General features: G+C 46.4%; 1 protein-coding gene across 3 annotated transcripts in view; it reads left to right on the top strand.

Moving 5' to 3' along the window:
• Positions 1–20,297, top strand: part of gcn1 (GCN1 activator of EIF2AK4) — a 199,526-nt gene that overhangs the window by 161,581 nt on the left and 17,648 nt on the right. For all 3 annotated transcript variants that reach the window (XM_072498447.1, XM_072498433.1, XM_072498440.1), the window contains exons 48-55: positions 583–726; positions 1,269–1,538; positions 1,827–1,940; positions 3,953–4,183; positions 5,831–6,024; positions 6,655–6,769; positions 7,243–7,339; positions 13,863–14,011. In XM_072498447.1, coding sequence (XP_072354548.1) covers positions 583–726; positions 1,269–1,538; positions 1,827–1,940; positions 3,953–4,183; positions 5,831–6,024; positions 6,655–6,769; positions 7,243–7,339; positions 13,863–14,011 — 1,314 coding nt within the window. The remainder of the gene's footprint in view (positions 1–582; positions 727–1,268; positions 1,539–1,826; positions 1,941–3,952; positions 4,184–5,830; positions 6,025–6,654; positions 6,770–7,242; positions 7,340–13,862; positions 14,012–20,297) is intronic.

Below are 20,297 nucleotides of genomic sequence, written 5' to 3'. Positions count from 1 at the left end.
GCGAAGTTCAGACTGTTTTCATTGGAGAAAAGGATGGAAGGAGGTTTGTTAGAGATATTTAAAGTCATGAGGGATCTGGACAGAGTAGATTGGGATAAACTGTTTCCATCAGTGGAAGGATCAAGAACCAGAGAGCACAGATTTAAGGTAATTGGAAAAAGAATCAAATGTGAAAAGAGGAGAAACGTTTTACATAGCAAGTGGTTAAGATCTGGAATGCATTGCCGGAGAGCCTGGTGGGAGGCAGACTGACCTGACATTCAAAAGGGAATTGGATCATCTGTGAAAGAAAAATTTGTAGTGTGACGGGGAAAGGCAGGGGAGTGGGTCGAAGCGCATTGCTGTTGCAGAGAGTCTCCACGGATACGCCAAGTCTCCTGTGCTGTAACCATTATTACGATTCTACATACCCGGTCCCACCCAAAAGCAGGGTGAAACTTCTCTAGCTAATATAAACATGGCGTGTCATTTGTGTGTTTCTAGTACCTAACAGTACATACAGACGGTCATTAGGTTTAGGAGCTTACACAACCAAATAGGTGTCCTCCTTCATTCTCCCCCTCTCTTTCTTACTCTCTGCAGCTTATAGCACCACCAGTAAACACCAGGGTGCTAGCTTTCCTGTCTTCCGTGGCAGGCGATGCGTTGACACGCCACCTCAATGTGATCCTGCCTGCTGTGATGACTGCACTGAAGAACAAAATAGGAACCAGTGAAGAGCAAGAGGTGAGAGTCTGCAGGGAAGATATCACAAATTATGCAATTTTGTGCCACTGCCAATGAATAACAATGAAACTTTAACCTGGTGTTGTAAGACTTCGTACTGTGCTCACCCCAGTCCAACGCCGGCATCTCCACATAATGAATAACAAGCCCATGGCTTGTTTCCACAGAGCACACAGTTCTGGATGTTCTGGGGCATTACATTCTTAAAGAATCCAGTTATATAGCAGGGTTATCTTTAAGATTCTTATGCAGGTCCATGTCAATTGCCCACCTAAAGGTTTCAAAGGAAGTTGCTTTCATTAAGCGAAGATTTAACCAGTAGAGCCAGGTTTCAACAAACATTAATGTCATAATAATAATCGCTTATTGTCGCAAGTAGGTTTCAATGAAGTTACTGTGAAAAGCCACATTCTCCTATTGAATTTAATTTTAAAGTAGCCCCACGACAGCAGTTGACTATTATACACGGCCATCCTTTACCTTCAGCGTCTATAACAGCGCTCAACTGTCTTTCCCTAATGAGATGTTTTCCTTTTCTGTAGGAGCTGGCTAATTGTCACACAGTGATTCTGTCTGTTGGGGATGAGGTTGGTCAAAGGGTCATTCTGGAGGATCTGCTGGAGGCAACAAGAAATCCAGATGTTGGGATGCGCAAAGCCGCAGCAACAATCATCAATGTATACTGCTCGAAGACCAAGGTTGACTATTTTGCCCATGTCAGAAACCTGATGTCCGGCTTGATCAGATTGCTCAATGACACAGACGAGACTGTGCTGAATGAGAGTTGGGATGCTCTAAATGCAATAACCAAGGTACTAACTGTTTGGATGAGATGGTAAGGTGCCCTGCCCTGAGCTGCTTAAATTGCACTTCAGCTTTGTGATGGGTATCAGTGACCAGAAGGAATTAACCTTCTGCCCCTGGTGCAATCAGTTTCCACTGCTGGAGCAACTGGATATTTTAGTGGAGTGGTTCACTATAAAGAGAAACCTCACTTCAAATTTATAAACTTTATTGAAGATCTTTGGCACGTTATTTTATATATTTTTTAAACCATATTGACAAGCACTTTAGTTTCATGTTTTTTCTCCCTCTATCAGAAGTTGGATGCTGGAAGCCAATTATCACTTGTGGATGATCTGCACAGAGATATCCGTGCAGCAGCTGCGGAGGCCAAGGGGGATCATCTGCTGGGATTCTGCATTCCCAAAAAGGTAAGAGAATCCATCACTGGTGGCAAATTAATGCATCCCATAATCGTAAATATATTGAGAGAGAATCTATGTAACACCTTTCACAATCTCAGGACATCCAAAAAATTGCTTTATAGTCCGTGAACTACTTTTGTAATGTAGGAAAGACAGTTTACACTCAGCAAGTTCCCACAAGCAATGTGGCCATGAGCAAGTTAACTGTTTCAGTGAGGTTAATTGAGGGATAAGCAATAGCACTCCCCTCCTGTTCTTCAAAATTACCTCAGAATATCTTTGTTTACCTGGGAGGACAGGCAAGTCCTCTGTTTAACATCTCATCTGAAAACCAACACCTCCATCAGCGTCATAGAAACATAGAAAATCGAAGCAGAAGAAAGCCATTCGGCCCTTAGAACCTGCTCCGCCATTCATTATGATCATGGCTGATCATCAAGTTCAATATCCTGATTTCCCCCCCCCCCCCCAATATCCCTGGATCCCTTTAGCCCCAAGAGCTATACCTAATTCCTTCTTGAAGTTACACAATATTTTGGCCTCAACTACTTTCTGTGGTAATGAATTCCACAGATTCACCACTCTCTGTGTGAAGAAAGTTCTCCTCACCTGGACTCCCCCACCATCGGAAACATTCTTTCTGAATCTACCCTGTCTAATCCTGGTTTCTATGAGATCCCCTCTCACTCTTCTAAGATCCAATATAATCCTAACCGACTTAGACTCTCCTCACATAACAGTCCCGCCATCCCAGGAATCAGCCTGGTAAACCTTCGCTGCCCTCCCTCCATAGCAAGAACATCCTTCCTCCGATAAGGACACAAAAACTACACACAATACTTTAGGTATGGCCTCACCAATACCCTATACAATTGTAGTAAAACATCTCTATTCCTATACTCAAATCCTCTCGTTATGAAGGCCCATATACCATTTGCCTTCTTTACTGCCTGCTGTACCTGCACGCTTACTTTCAGCGACAGATGAACAAGGACACCAAGGTCTCGCTGAGTATCCACCTCTCATTTTACACCCATTCAGATAATAATCTGCCTTCCTATTTTTGCTACCGAAGCAGATAACCTGACATGCCTGATATTTTGAGTGCATGTCTGAGGAGTGGACCCTGAATCCATAATCCTCTAACCCTGATTTGGAAATGGGATGTGCTCGGTTAACTTTACATGTGCTGTGGCGAATTCTCCCAGAATAGCTAGTGCAAATGAAAAAATTGCTTTTCAATATATTTATGATGGCGCACTGGAGGGAAGCTAAAAACAGCCGATCATGGGCTACACAACTGAAAGCTGCACAGTACTAAATTTTGGGACTTGCAAAAATGGAGAGACGTGGGGTAATTGTGAGCTCCTGCATCTATATTTTAAATTGACGGGGCGGAATTCGCAAATAACTGTGGCCCAGAAATGTATTTGCCGATTGATTAGTAAAGTCACCATAGTCCCAGGTAATGATAGGCTGTTTTCCCCTTTGACAGGGAGAGCTGACTGGTGGTGTTTTAACCTGAGGGTCACCACACCTCAGGCGAGGGGTAAGGTTGAGAAGGCGGGGCCTTGATGAATAACCTCAGCCGGTAACGGGAATTGAACTGCTGGCCTCGCTTTGCATCACGAACCAGCTGACCAGCCACTGTGCTCAACCGCTGGTTTAGTATCTACAAATGAAACAGCTTACTTGACTATAAAGAAGGACATAAAGTGGAGAGAAGACAGTTTGGCGATGAGACCTGGGGGACAGAGGGATCATGAGTCACATCACTGATTTTCTTCCCAGTGAATTAAACCTTGGCATTCAAACATGTTCTATTATAACTCTGGTTCTCACAGCACAATGACAGAATGCTCTGTTTTAAACCTAACATTTAATTAACAAGAGAAATATTTGGATGTGTAAAATTTACTAACAACCAAAATAAATAATTTGACTACACCCTCGCAATATTAACTTAGAAACCATAATCAGAACTTGGTGCCTGGAATCAGTGTAGTGTTTTGTTGCAGGGCGTTACATCGATCCTGCCTGTTCTGAGAGAGGGTGTGCTGACGGGCAACCCTGAACAGAAGGAAGAGGCTGCCAAGGCCCTGGGGCTTGTTATCAAACTAACTTCTGCAGAAGCGCTGAGGCCATCTGTGGTGAACATCACTGGACCTCTGATCCGTATCCTAGGCGACCGGTTCAGCTGGAACGTGAAAGTGGCTCTCCTGGACACCCTCAGTTTACTGCTCGGCAAGGTAAGAACACAGTTCCCGATAAAATCCCAGTTGTGTGCAATATGCTTTCCCAGTCATCACTTAGTCCGTTATGCGAAGCGAGGATGTGTTTTTAGAGAACTAGAAGCTGTTACAGAATGTTATTTTTGAACCTTTTATGGGGACAATAACAAGATAGTCTAAACATGGACTGGACCAGAAAGCTTGATGTTTGATTAATACTTGAGAGAGAATAATTGTTTGGCATATCATGTTGCTCACTAAAATGTATTTGCATTAAATAATTGAGCTTTACTGACAAAATATCACTGTAGATTCCACAACAACGGAATATAGTCTTCAATTTTTTTTTAAACAAACTCAAGTATGCTACAGGGAGTAGCATATTTAATCAATACGAGTGACCATGATAGAAGTCAGCAAATGCAACAGCACATTACGTTTTGTCTCTTGCTGTTCTCAGGACCATTCTAACTTTTTATCTTGTATGTCCAACTTTCCCTTCCGATTTTCTAGGAGTGGAGGAGCCACAGCTCCATCTTGGCAATCCTTCAGGATCATTACATCCCTTCCCATTCCATTTCCCATACCTTGCTAAAATGCAGTCACAACTACCTTGTGAAACAAATGAACAGATTTAACATTAGATCTTTGCAAAAACACCTATATGTACAGTGCAATGATACAAATTCCCTGGTGTTTGCTTAGCGGTGCATGCTGACCATTCATCTTTTTCGTGTGTCTTGTATTCTTCCATCATTTTGCTCTCTTGCTCCCCTTAGGAGCCAGATTAGTAGGTGTGATAGCCCTGCATCTCTTCTTGGAACAGAAAGATACGAGGACAAATAATTCTCACTCCCCCTCAGGCTTTCTCAATCTTCTCAAATCTGAAGCCTACTAAAGTCTTATTGAATGACCAACTCTGATGCTGTGACATGCAACATGTGTTCTGTATGATCACTGTGACGTCCCTTTTTGCTTCTGATCTCATTTGCTGAATATTTCATTTTACACCCACCCATTAGTAATGCCTCCTTTATTCAACATTAGAAGGTGCTAATGATTTCAGAGAGAATGGAGATAATTGTTCCCTATGAAATACAGAAAACTTACAGCACAGGAGGAGGGCATTTGGCCCATCACACCCATGCCAGCCAAAACAGTTTCCACTTTCCAGCTCCTGACCTGTAGTCCTGTAGGTTACAACATTTCAAGTGCGCATCTAAGTATTTTTAAATGCAAAGAGGGTATCCTCGGCCACCCTTTCAGGAAGTGAGTTCCAGATCCTCATCACCACCTGGTGAAAAGGTAGAATTTTTAAAAATGTAACCTCCAGATTTGCTGGTGCCTTCTAGCCTCTGCTTTTTTCCCCCCACAAACACATTTCGCATATAGAGAAAACCATTGTGCATTTTGGTAACCCAGAAGCCTATCATCTCTGTCCAGTAATTTTGACGTACATTGTATTCATCTTTGGGGATAGTTGAGCCATGCTACCTTGCATTGACGATTGAAGATGCATTCTTACTTCCACTTATGTCGTATTGAAACATTGTAAAGTTTTTTTGAAGGGTGTATATACATCGTAGTCAAATGGATTTTTGCCAGCTGAAGTATATCTTCCAGCTTTCATTTAATTGCCATGTTTCTTTGTTTTGTAATGAGTAGGTGGGGATTGCTCTGAAGCCCTTCCTCCCACAATTGCAAACGACGTTCACAAAAGCCCTGTCTGACACAAATCGTTCTGTCCGCCTGAAAGCAGCAGAGGCTCTTGGGAACCTGATAGCTATCCACACGAAGGTGGATCCGCTGTTTACTGAACTCCTGAATCTAGTGCGAAGTGCAGACGATTCTAGTGTGAGGTATGTGTCATGTGAGGTTATGTGCCACAAATTAGAGGGAGAGATGATTTCTTCAGAAACCTTGTTTGCATTAGTCATCATGGGGTAATTGGATTCTTCCTCAAACATTTCAAGTTGCTCAGTGAATAGCCATGCGTCTAAGAAGGTGGGGAACAACAATGATATTCCTTTTTCGGAGTCTGGTGCTACACAAGGTTAGCAGAGATGCATAGGACTGGACATGAACACCAATCTGCACCATGAAGAGAGGAGTATTAAAGTGGTGGAAAGCAAGAAGCTGGAAAATAAATCCAAATTTGTAATTGCTCAACACAAGATAGATAGATCCAATGAGAGGAGAGCACTTGTATAATAATATGGTGCAAAATTCTGCTGTTTGGTTAGATGAGTCGATTTATTTGTATGAAGTTGTGTACAAAGAATGTGGAAGAGCATACCTATGCTAACAACGTGTCATATCCGAGCCTTTTTACAAGAGATATTAACTGTTTTGTTGTGACAAACGTTGGGAAGGTTGGCATCCTCCTTATCGAGGGTTTATATACCTACCCGATCTCTGAAGGAAAGTGTTAGCAAAATTGTTTTTTTAAATTTAGTCCACATCTGTACAACATTTATTTCTGCTTTCAGAGAGACTCTACTTCAGGCACTGCGTTTTGTCATTCATGGGGCTGGTGCCAAAGTTGATGGAACAATTCGGAAAAACACCACCACTATGTTGTTAGGAATGTTGGGACATGATGAGGTATGGACGCAGTCAGATCACTCATTAATGTGCAATAAATAAGCTGAGTCATTTACTCCAATGTGGAAGTTACGCTTCCTGAGACAGTTTTTTAAAATTTACAGTGCCAATGCACAAAGTGGACAGGGCAATTCTCAATCCATCTCATTGCTTGCTCCAAAAAACAATTGAAGTTCAAATTGAAGCCAATTCATGGCCTCCACAGGAGAGCCATACAAGATCCAAACTGACAACAAATGGCATTGCATCTCATCTTGGGCTTCATCTGACACTTGATCTTAGCCAAAAGGCCAAGAAGCGATCCTGAGACAGTTTTATAAAATTGTGACGTGGAGAGTAAATCATATTATGTAAGACATGAAATGTGACGATCACAATCTATTGGTGCAGACTGAGCTAGCAACAACTGATAGTTATCTGATATTTCATATTGTTCCTAACGCAGTACAGTAATGGCTGTCTCTTCCTCTCAGGATGCCACTCGCATGGCCTCAGCTGGATGTTTAGGAGAGCTATGTGCCGATTTGCCTGATGATGAACTCAGTATTATTCTAAAAAATCACCTTTTGGGTAAGTAATAAGCAACATGACAGCAGTGCTGGCTGTCATGATATGCAGACATGCAGATAATGAGATACAAGCAGGCAGCTAATGAACACAGAGAACAGGACATAACCAATCAGCAGGCAGAACACTTGAGGGTGGTTTCCCACTATAAAAGGCACGAGGCACTCACACTCCGCCTCTTTCCACTGGTGACATCTACAGTGTGAGTCAGGGTGTACATATCATATAACTCCTACAGCACGTGGCTAAGAGCTAATCTGGTTCAGTCAGACAGATTAATCACACTAGGTTAGCAGAGAGTCGAACTCACAGAGGATTGAGTTAACTATGTGACAGGTTCAATAAATCATATTGAACTCAATTCAAGATGTGGAGTATCTCTCAGGTAAAGCTGCATCCAGTTGCAGCCCATGTTATCTTACTGTGCTGAACACGACATGATATCAGGGACTGCAATCCCGAGGTGATTTACCTCTATCTGTTCCGTGACGACCAGCAAATGTATCCCGGCACCATGGAGAAAATCCAGGCTCCTCAACAGTTGAGGACCTCCGGCAATCTCAGTGCCAACTGGCGGACTTTCAAGCAATGGTTTCTGCTGTACATCGAAGCCTCAGACCTCGAGGGTGCGTCTGATACAAGGAAGTTCGTGCTTCTCCTCTCAACTGCGGGGGATCAAGCCACCCTACTCTTCAACTCGCTGAACTTCACCGAAGACCAGGACAAGACAAAGTTTCAGACCGGCCTGGACAAGTTTGATAGTCATTGTGAAGTGGACACCAATGAAATCTTCGAGCGCTATATGTTCAAACAACACCTCCAAGGTAAAGATGAATCTTTCAACTCCTTCCTAACTAATCTCCGTCTACGAGCGCTGTCCTGCAACTTTGGTGATATTGCTGACTCCATGATCAAGGACCAGATCGTTTTTGGAGTTTACTCTGATCCTCAGAGAGCAGCTTTTAAAAATCAAGAATGTGACTCTGCCAGTCGCGATTGAAACATGTACAGTGCATGAGCACGCCAAAAACCGGTATTCCCAATATAAATCGGCTGAAAAGGAGAAACTTGCCTCCCACAAGGCAGAGAGTGTGCAGGCCATTGCCCAGATGCAGCGCCTCAGCCTTGATGAAAGCGGCCATTTTGCGCGCTCTTTCCGGAGCCCCGCGCATGCGCGATGCGACTGGGCCGATGAAGCGGCCGATCACCACACTGCGCAGGTGCGAACGTCTGCCCACTGCGCATGTGCGATGACGCACGGAGTATAATGACGTCATGATGTGTCCGAACTCCAGCACCCACTTAAAGAAACACTGCCCTGCAAGAGGCAGGCGATGTTTAAATTGCGGAAAGCCTGGACACTATGCAGCCGTGTGCAGGTCTGCACCACCAGTCCGAGGCCAGCACTCCCAATTCCAACGCAGACGCGTTCAGAGTATACAGCAAGTTTCACAGGATTCTGATCCTGGCAGTACAACGGACCCAGAGGACGACTGCCTGGAGTCCCCCTACCATGTGGGCATCATTACCACACGTGAACATACCTCACCAAAATCATCACGACGCCTGCCCATCCTCACTGTAGATTCTGCGGACGAATGTAAGTCAATCCAGTTCAAGCTGGACACTGGTGCGTCTGCCAATCTAATTTCACAGGCGGATTTCAACCGCATCAAGAAGCCACTCAAGCTCCTTCCAGCTCCTGGACTATAACGACAATGCCATCACAGCACTGGGATCCTGCCATCTGCTCATCTCCAACAAGAGCAATCACGCAAGGCTACGGTTTGAGATCGTCAAGCCAGACAGGGCCTGCCTGCTCGGCGCACAGGCATGCAAGCAGCTACACCTTGTGTAGCGGGTGTACACAATGACCTCCCCCAACGGGGATCTTCAAGCCGGCATTGATGACATCCTAGCTCAGTATCTGGATGTGTTCGATGGGATGGGCACTCTGCCATATCGGTACAAGATCCTGTTAACGGCCTAATGCCACGCCTGTGGTCCACGCACCACGCCGGGTCCCGGCTCCACTGAAGCCTGAAGGCACAGCTCAAGGCTCTTCAGGACCAGGGCATCATTTCCAAAGTTACAGAACCGACTGGGTCAGCTCGATGATATGTGTGAAAAAGCCTTCGGGGAGCTGCGCATCTGTATTGATCCCAAGGATCTCAACCAGAATATAATGCAGGAACACTACCCCATCCCGAAGCGGGAGGAACTCACAAGTGAGATGGCACACGCCCGACTTTTCGCTAGATGCGTCCCAGGGATTCTGGCAAATCCAGCCGGATGAGTCCAGCAGAAGGCTCTGCACCTTCAACACACCGTTTGGCAGGTACTGCTACAATTGTATACCGTTTGGCATTGTCTCGGCTTTGGAAATCTTCCATAGAATCATGGAGTAGATGATGGAGGGCATTGAAGGGGTTCGTGTGTATGTGGACGACATCATATGGTCCACAACCCCCCGAAGAGCACATCTCTCGTCTCCAGCAGGTATTCCGCCGTGTCCATGCCAATGGCCTCAAACTGAACAGGGCCAAGTGTTGCTTTGACATGTCGACACTTAAGTTCTTAGGTGACCAGATATCTCAACAGGGTGTGCGCCCGGACGCAGACAAAGTCAAAGCCATGAAGACCCCTGAAGACAAGAAGGTGGTATTGTGCTTTTTAGGCATGGTAAACTTCTTGGGCATGTTTATCCCCAAACCTGGCCTCACACACCACGGCCCTCAGACACCTGGTAAAAAAGTCTACTGCCTTTGAGTGGCAGGCAGCTCATCAAGCAGGGTGGTTGGAGCTGAAAGCCAGCTCACCACTGTACCTGTATTGGCATTTTTTGACCCCGACAGGGAAACAAAAATCTCAACAGATGCGAGCCAGGACGGCATCGGCGCGGTGTTGCTCCAGCGCGATGACACCTCATCACGGGCAATGACACCCACCGAGCAGCGGTATGCCCAAATTGAAAAGGAATGCCTGGGCCTGCTAACTGGAATTCTCCAGTTCCACGATTATGTCTACGGCCTGCCGACGTTCACTGTCAAGGTGGACCACAGGCCTCTGGTCCACATTATCCACAAGGACCTGAACGACATGACCCCCCGGCTGCAGCGCATCCTCCTCAGACTCCAGAGGTATGACTTTGAACTCGTGTACACGCCTGGCAAGGAGCTCATTATTGCGGATGCCTTGTCCTGCTCCGTAAACTTGCCTGCTGACCCACCGGCATTCATCCAACAGATCGAATCACAGGTGCAGCTGTGGGCCAGCAACCTCCTGGTGTCGGATGATAAGGTGATTCGCATTCGCAAGGAGACGACCAAAGACCCTCTTCTGCAGCGTGTCATGCGCCACCTTGCCGATGGCTGGCAAAAAGGGCAGAGCCCTCAATTGTTAATTTGTGAAGGACGATCCGACGGTGGTTGATGGTATCCTCCTCAAGCTGGACCGCATTGTCATTCCACTGAGTCTCCAGAGCTTGGTGCTCCGGGAAATCCATGAGGGATATCTGGGTGTCGAGAAGTGTAGGCGCAGAGCCATGCAAGCTGTCTACTGGCCTGGGATTAGTCAGGATATCTCAAATATGGTCCTCAACTGTCCGACCTGTGAACGCTTCCAGCCAGCACAGGGCAAGGAGACGCTTCAGCAGCACAAAATCGTGACTTCCCCGTGGTCCAAGGTGGGCATCGACCTCTTTCATGCCAATGGTCGTGATGATGTGTTAAGCATTGATTATTTTTCTAACTACCCAGAAGTTGTGAAACTCTCGGACCTCACATCCAAGACTGTCATCAAGGCCTGTAAGGAGACGTTCTCCAGGCATGGTATTCCACTCACTGTCATGAGTGACAACGGTCCTTGCTTCAGCAGCCAAGAGTGGCCAAGATTTGCCCAGGTATATCAGTTTCATCACGTCACTTCCAGCCCGCATTACCCACAGTCCAACGGGAAGGTTGGGAAAGGGGTGCACATAGTGAAGCAGCTCATCTGCAAGGCCGCGGATTATCCTTCTGATGTCAACTTCGCGCTGTTTGCGTACAGAGCAACCCCTCTGTCTACCGGCATGTCACCGGCTCAACTCCTGATGAACACGGACCTGCGGACGACTCTACCAACCATACACTTGCCTGACCTGGATCACCTCCCGGTTCTGCAGAAGGTGCAGAAGCTCAGGGACCAGCAAAAGCAGAGCTATGATGCTCATGCCACTGATTTGCCTATGCTACTCCCGGCGGATGATGTTCGGATCAAGCTACCTGATGGAGACTGGTCAGCTCCAGCTGTTGTTGTTCGGCAGGCTGCTCCCCGATTGTATGTTGTGCGTATGGCTGATGGCTCTGTTGTGCGAGCGTAACAGGCGGGCACTGCGGACGGTTGCCCATCCGCAACCACACTCTTCATTGTTTCCATCTGTTATTGTGCCACCTCCTGATACCTCGAACCACGAGGCCACCAGTCAGGCTTCAATCCCGCCTGTCAAGGTGCCGTCGTCCCCATCAGCACCTCTTCGGCGATCAACCAGGATCAGACGCAAGCCTCAGAGACTGGACTTATAAACACTTGTTTTGTTTGCTATGTTCGGTTTTTGCACATTAGACACCTGTTTTCACATGTACATATGTTCCCATTTCTACTGTATGTAAATAAGTTAGTTTTTCAGCCTACAGATGTAAATACTTTCACATAGGCCATAGAAAAACATTTCAAAAGGGGAGATGTCATGATATGCAGATAATGAGATACAAGCAGGCAGCTAATGAATACAGAGTACAGGACATAACCAATCAGCAGGCAGAACACTTGGGGGTGGTTTCCCACTAAAAGGCACGGGGCACTCACACTCCGCCTCTTTCCACTGGTGACACCTACAGTGTGAGTCAGGGTGTACATATCATATAACTCCTACAGCACATGTCTAAGAGCTAGTCTGGTTCAGTCAGACAGATTAATCACACTAGGTTAGCAGAGAGTCGAACTCACAGAGGATTGAGCTAACTGCGTGACGGGTTCAATAAATCATATTGAACTAAATTCAAGGTGTGGAGTATCTCTCAGGTAAAGCTGCATCCAGTTGCAGCCCGTGTTATCTTACTGTGCTTAACCCGACACTGGCAATTTGAGGTTGTCGACTTTGGTAGGAGGGGCAGAGTACTTCTGAAAATGTTAAGAGATCAGAAAGTGTTGATGTACAAAGTGACCTTGGTGCCCTCATCATAAAGTCGCTGAAAGGTGCAGCAAGCAATTAGGAAGGCAAATGGTATGCAAGCCTTGATCACAAGAGGATTTGGGTGCAGGAGTACCAAGTCTTGCTTTAATTGTATAGAGTCTTGGTTAAACCACACCTGGAATACTGTGTGTAGTTTTGGTCCCCTTCCTTAAGGAAGGATATTATTGCCAGAGAAGGAGTTCAGCAAATGTTCACTAGACTTGTTCTGGAGATGAAAGGACTGTCTCATGAAGAGAGATTGGGGAAACAGCTCGTGTCCACTAGAGTTTTGAAGAATGGGAGATGATCTCTTTGAAACCTACAAAATACTTAAAGGGATAGACAAGGTAAATGTAATAATGTCATAAGGTTGTGAAAGGCGTTATATAAATGCAAGTCTTTACATTTAGGATCTGCACAAATTCTACTGGAGTCCAAGGGCAGAGCAGTGACTTAAAGATACCCAGACAACTCTTTTAAAAGTTAAAATAAGCAAAATACTGCAGATGCTGGAATCTGAAACCGGAACAGATGATGCAAAACGCAGCAGGTCTGGCAGCATCTGTAGGGAGAGAAGATAGAATTAATGTTTTGAGTCATCAGAACTAAAGAAAGGGAGAATGTGATGTATATTAAACAGTAGCTGTGAAAATTTGCAACAAGATGTAGCAAGTATGCGAACCAGAACAGATGGCCTGGTGTGGGAGGGAGAAGGGGTGGCTGAAGGGAGGGGTAATTGCATTGAGACAATAAATGTACAGGATACTTTAAACGTTGATTTGTGCTGCTTTCTTACAGCTGAAATCTTTAGTGTTGTCCTCAGACAATTAAAATTAATGTTTGTTTCCTCCATACAATTTTCATTTTCACACACTTTCTATCAAAAGCTAAAACCTGTAAAATAACTTTTCCGATTCAGCTTTTAACATTAGATCAATTTATATATCACAGCTGAATATTTTGATGGTACCAGGAAACCAGTGTTCCTGGAGATCACAAAAGCATTTATTCAAATGAACTGTCTTCAGGCTTGAGAGAAAATATGTCATAGATCTTGTGTCTCTTTATCTTTGTGGGTCATACCGCTGTGTTCTTCCTTAGATAATCACGGAGAACCTGAATATCATTGTTAATTATAGTTATTGGCTTCCACCAACAGGACAAGGGTTGATATAGGAAAAATAGTTGTGTGGTTATTTTTAAAGAGCCTGCATCACAGATAATAGCTATTTTCCTATCTATAGATGTTTTTCCAAACACATGTAATGTCAGCAATTTGACCAGCAGAGCAGTTACAAGACTTTCTTTCCACAGCTGATGTATCGGGCATTGACTGGATGGTGAGACATGGGCGGAGTGTGGCGCTCTCGGTTGCAATGAAAGCGGCTCCCAGCAGGCTTTGCACACCCGAGTACAATACTAGCGTGCTGGACATCATTGTTGCCAGTGCCACAGCAGACCGGGTAAGCTGTATTCATTTTCCTTTTGTTGGTTAAATCCTCATGGACCTCAGTGGGGTCATCCTACAACCTTCTTGAGTGGGAAGAAAACCTGAATTTATCATTTGTCATCCCTCATGAATCTACACATTGCTTTAATCCCTTTTTATTGGGCGCTGAAATCTGTACACACTATTCCAATTGCAACCTGTCTATTACAATTCAACATTGACTTTTTGCCCTTTATTCCATTTCTCTAGGTGTAAAATCAAGGACTCAAATCTGCCTTTAAGGGTCCTCTCTCTTTGCAAGCCACTTTTTAATGACTTGTGTGCCAGAACACTCATTTACTTTATTCTTCTGCATCTACCCATCCTTCATTCTCTCACAGTTCTCAGAAAATTGTATATCCCCTGATTGATTTCATCAGTATTCAAGTCCAAATCGCTTGCATAAGTAGTAACTAACTGTGGCCTTCCAAAGATTCCAGAGTCCCACTCATCCTTTCCATTCTTTATTTTTTTCGATTGCTTCCTTCCAACATTCACTACTATTCTGCATGATCCCCTGTTCCATTATCTTCCCCATAGTCTCATTTATGGGGTATCTGCTCACAAGCATTTTGAAAATCCATATGAACTGTATCCACTGTGTTTTCTGAATCCATCTGTCAAAGATTTCTGTAAGATTGTTCAATCACTATCTTTCTTCCAGTTACCGATGCTGGCTGACCCTAGTTAGCATGTGTTTCTCCAAATGCTTGGTAATTTCTTCCGACATTAGTTTACCAGCAACTGAACACAAATTAACTGATCTGTACCTTCCAATTTATCAAAGTAATTTTTTTAAAAGAGGGATGTCACATTTGCCTGATAAATTTTCTTTGCATACAATTACATTTTCTTTGCATACAATTTTGACATAAACTTTATTTCTTAAGTTTTTGCTCAATATCTTTGGATATAAACTGTCAGATTTATCAATCTTTAACTTCTTTAGCACTGTTTCTCTTTGAGGAATAACCACATGAAGTCTACCTCTTGTGGTTTTACAGTAACAACAACTTCTATTTGTCTAACTCTAATGTATTAAAGCACGCTACACTTCACAGGAGCACAATGACCAGTGTGAACTGTAATGAGGCATTACCTCAATCTACCCTAAGTTTGCCTTCAAACCTTTGGGGTTCTATGCCTATGTTAACATTCTGATAGAGTATTGATTTATTCATATATAGGGGCTAGTTGAATGCATACAGCTAAAAGGGTGCTGAATATTTAAAGTTTTTTTTCATACAGTTAGCATTCTAAATTTCCCTTTATAAAATTTCCTATATTACATTTATTCCCTGTTGGCACTAACTAAGTTTCAAATTTTATTGAGTCTCCCCGTCTGGCCTTTGATGTACTTGAGTTTTTTTGATGCACTCTGACTTGTACCTTTTCCGGTTCCTGTTTAAATGCTTCCCATTGGGGCAGCACGGTGGCGCAGTGGTTAGCACTGATGCCTATGGCGCGGAGGACCTGGGTTCGATCCCAGCCCCAGGTTACTGTCTGTGTGGAGTTTGCACATTCTCCCCGTGTCTGCCTGGGTTTCACCCCAGAACCCAAAGATATGCCGGCTAGGTGGATTGGCCATGCTAAATTGCCCCTTACTTGGAAATAAATAATTGGCCCCTCCAAATTTATTTTAAAAAAGAAAAATAAATAAATACTTCCCATTGTTGGTCCAAATATATCCTTCCAGTTTCCCCTGGACAAGGTTTCTTCCTCAGATCAAAATATTTTTTCCAGTTGATTTTTGCTTCTTTCCCTCTCCTTGGGCTGGGCCATCATTTTCCCTTAAATGCTCCAATACCTTTTGGGAACCGCCTTGCTTCATTATCCCAGAACAAGGCTCCCTCCATGTTGAAAAAGCAACATATTGACTGAGGTGCTGTAGAATCCAACAAAGAGACACACAAGAATGCATGGTAGGATAAAATGAACTCTGGTTTATTTAGCTGCACAACTAATTCTCCTCGCCCCAAAGGGTCACCCTCCCTGACCTGCACCCAGGTCGAGATTTTTTATACAATGAGAGTCCCGCTTGTTAAGGGGAAGCCCTGCCCCATTTTACTGGGAGAGGTCATACTCCATGGTGGTCACAGGGAAACAGATGCTGCATAGTCCCTGACCTTCGAGGGGGTCATGACAGGTGCCATTCTGAGAGCTTTGCAAAAAAGAAATCTCTCCATTAACACTGCACTTTCTCACTTCCGGTGGCGGCGATGAAGGAGTAAGTCGCACATTTGGTGGCTCCCGCTCTGGTCGGACTTTTGGACCTTTTCCCCCGATTTCTTAACGGACTTGAATTGTAGAACGGATGTCAGTGGCAATTCTCTACTGAATTCCCACTTTGGTGCATGGAGAAAAGGACTAGAAGTGTTCGTAAGGGCAGAAATAAGAAGACAGAAGACTTGGGCTGTAGTTGCAACAGGGGACAACATGGCGGAGGGACGAACCTCTGGCTTGTCGACCCAGCAGTCTATGGAGCAGCTGATGCAAGTCATCCAGGAGGGCTTTGCTACGCAGAAACGGGGGACTGCTTGGACCCGATAAAAGCATCGATTGAGTGGCTGGAGCTCCAGTTCGACGCCCAGGATCGGGCGATCCAGAAGGTGGAGAAGGCGCTGGCTGAGCAGGAGGCGCATCAGACTGCGGTGGAGTTTTAGAGATGGGGATGCTGAGGGACCAGCAAAAGAAGCTTCTGGAGAAGGTGGAGGACCGAGGGATTAGGTCCCGCCGGCAGGACCTAAGAATTGTCGGGCTCCCAGAGGTGTCCAAAGGAACGGACGCTGGGGCATACGTCGCACGCATGTTTGAGAATCTGCTGGGGGATGGGGCATTCTCCTGGCCCTTGGAGGTGAATAGAGCTCACAGAGCACCTGCGAAGAAGCCGCGAATGGGAGATCCCCCGAGGGCTATGGTGGTGAGATTCCACAGGTTCACGGATAAGGAGTGTATTCTGCAGTGGGCCAAGCAGACACTGAGCAGTAAGTGGGACAATAGCATCCTGCGGGTTTACCAAGACCTGAGCGTGGAGATGGCCAGGAGGAGAGCAGGCTTCAATCAGATCAGGGCGATCCTTTTCAAGAAAAAGGTGAAGTTTGGACTGCTATACCCAGCCCATCTCTGGGTCACGCATGAGGATCAGCACTTTTACTTTGAGTCGCCTGAGGACGCATTGGACTTTGCAAGAAAGAAAGGGCTGACGAAGGACTGAGAACTCTTGAACTTGGCTGCAATGTTCATGTTTCTGTTTTCTCTGTTTTGTTTCTCTGTTTTTGTAAAAGGTTTCTCGTTTTGCTTGGAACCAGCAGTAGAGCTGAGTGAGTTTACGTTTTCATTTGCACTGTTGGAGGATGGAGGTGTGCTAGTTTTGATCTTGGTGTTTTTCGGTTGGGCAATTGTGTGGGGATTGTTTGATGTTGGAGTTTGTTTGTATGAGTGGGTAGGGAGGGAACAATAGGTGCGAGACTATCTGGCGCCGGGGATGGGGTCCACCAAGCTAGCTGGGTGAGCTAGCTCTCGGAAGCGCAGTGTGGGGTGTGCATATGTTTGGTTTAGGAAAGGGATTGGGTTACAGGGTGTTGTTGCTGGGGGGGAGGGGGTGGTGAATGTTCTGCTTGCGAGGGAGGGACTTGGGCTGAGGGACAGAGAGGAGGTCAGGGGCGGGGGGCTGCCTGGGGACGGACCGGTGGAGGTGAGGATCATGGGCTGATGGCGGGCCTAAAAAAAGGGGATGACTGATCATCGGAGGGGGGGCGGGGCAGGGCAATGAGCCCCCCAACTAGGCTGATCACCTGGAATGTTCGAGGGTTAAATGGGCCGGTCAAAAGGGCACATGTGTTCACGTATCTTAGCGGACTGAAGGCGGACGTGGTGATGTTGCAGGAGACGTACCTTAAGGTAACGGACCAGGTTAGACTGAGGAAAGGCTGGGTCAGCCAATTGTTTCATTCGGGACTAGATTCAAAGACTAGAGGGGTCGCGATCCTGATCAATAAGCAGGTGGTGTTTTAGGCGGGTAGAATAGTCTCTGCCGTGGGAGGCCAGTATATTATGGTCAGTGGGAAACTGGAGGGGGTGCAGGTGGTATCAGTGAATGTATATGCACCAAATTGGGATGTTGTGGAGTTCATAAAGAGGATGTTGGGGAAGATACCGGACCTGGACTCGCACAGGTTGGTCATGGGAGGGGACTTCAATACAGTTATGGACCCCGGTTTAGACCAGTCAAGCTCTAAAACGGGCAGGGTGCCAGCAATGGCAAAGGAATTAAGAGGGTTCATGGAGCTGATGGGGGGGGGGGCGGTGGGGGGTGGACCCATGGAGGTTTGGGCAGCTGAAGGCGAAGGAGTTCTTCTTCTCACACGTGCATAAAGTGTACTCCCGGATTGATTTCTTTATTTTGAGCAGGGTCTTTCTGGCTGGGGTAGTGGACACGGGGTCTTCGGCGATTACAATCTCAGACCATGTATCGCACTGGGTTGACCTGCAGGTTAGTAAAGACAGTAATCAGCGCCCGCACTGGAGGTTAGATGTGGGACTTTTGGCGGATGGGGGACTTTTGGCGGATGGGGGATGTGCGAGCAGCTGAGGAAATGCATTCAGAGCTACCTGCAGGTCAATGACATGGGGGAAACTTCGGCAGCGGTGGTTTGGGAAGCACTGAAGGCGGTGGTAAAGGGGAGCTGATCTCAATCCGGGCTCATAGGGAGAAGTTGACAGGGCGGAGACTGACAGACTGGTAAAGGAGATATTACAGATCGATAGGAGGTATGCGGAGACCCCAGAGGCAGGGCTCCTGAGGGAACGGCAGAGGCTGCAGGCGAAGTTTAGCTTGCTGACGACATGGAGGGCGGTGGAGCAGCTGGGAAAGACGAGGGGGGCGATTTACGAACATGGGGAGAAGGCCAGCAGAACGCTTGCACAGCAGCTTAGGAAGAGGAAAGCAGCTAGGGAGATAGGGAAAGTAAAGGACGGTGAGGGGAACCTGATTGGTGATTCGGTAGGGGTGAATAAGGCGTTTAGAGATTTTTACAGCAAGCTGTACAGGTCAGAACTTCCTACGGGACCGGAGGGGATGAGGCGGTTCTTGGAGGGGCAGAATTTCCCAACGGTGGATGGAGAGCGGGTAGAAGGGCTGGGGGCCCCAATTGGGCTGGAAGAGATAATGGAGGGCTTGAAGGCCATGCTGGCAGATAAGGCCCCGGGTCTGGACGGGGTACCCAGTGGAGTTCTATAAAAAGTTCTCTGGGATACTGGGGCCATTGTTGTTGAGAATGTTTAATGAGGCCGGTGTTGATGAGGATGTTCAATGAGGCAAGGGAAAGAGGGGTGCTGCCCCCGACGATGTCACAGGCAATGATTTCGCTGATTCTTAAGCGAGGCAAGAACCCGGAGCTGTGTGGGTCCTACAGGCCGATCGCCCTGCTGAATGTGGATGCCATGTTGCTGGCCAAAATCTTGTCCTCCAGGATTGAGGACTGTGTTCCGGACGTTATTGGGGAGGACCAGACGGGGTTTGTTAAGGGTAGGCAGTTGGTGGCCAATGTAAGAAGGCTGTTAAATGTGATCATGATGCCCGGGGGTAGGGAGGTTGAGGTAGTGATCGCAATGGATGCAGAAAAGTCTTGTGATCGGGTAGAATGGGCTGATATGTGGGAGATACTGGGACGGTTCGGATTTGGGCGGGGCTTTATTGACTGGGTCAGGTTACTGTATCAAGCTCCTGTGGCAAGTGTGCGGACGAACAGGACAACTTCGGACTATTTTAGACGCACCGGGGAACGAGACAGGGATGCCCCCTCTCCCCACTGTTGTTTGCGCTGGCTGTAGAGCCGTTGACAATCGCCCTGAGAGCTTCAAGGGGCTGGAGGGGACGGGGCGGGGGGGGTGGGGGGGGAAGCACAGGGTTTCACTCTATACGGATGATCTGCTTCTGTACGTTTTGCACCCAGTAGAGGGGATGGAGGGAATCATGAAGGTTTATGGGGAATTCGGCCGGTTTTCGGGGTATAAACTAAACATGGATAAGAGTGAGATCTTTGTGGTTCAGGCGGGGGGACAGGAGGGGCGACTGGGGGAGCTGCCGTTTAGGTCAGTAGGGGGTAGTTTTAGGTACCTGAGCATCCAAGTGGTGCAGGAACGGGACCGGCTGCATACATTGAATCTGGCCTGGCTAGTGGATCAATTGAAGGACGATTTCCGGAGATGGGACGCGCTCCCGTTGTTGCTGGCTGGGAGGGTACAAACGGTGAAAATGA

This window comes from Scyliorhinus torazame, chromosome 1, assembly GCF_047496885.1.
Source record: "Scyliorhinus torazame isolate Kashiwa2021f chromosome 1, sScyTor2.1, whole genome shotgun sequence".
NCBI lineage: Eukaryota > Metazoa > Chordata > Chondrichthyes > Carcharhiniformes > Scyliorhinidae > Scyliorhinus > Scyliorhinus torazame.
The sequence above is the reverse complement of the archived record's forward strand: the minus strand, read 5'-3'. Positions and strand labels throughout refer to the sequence as shown.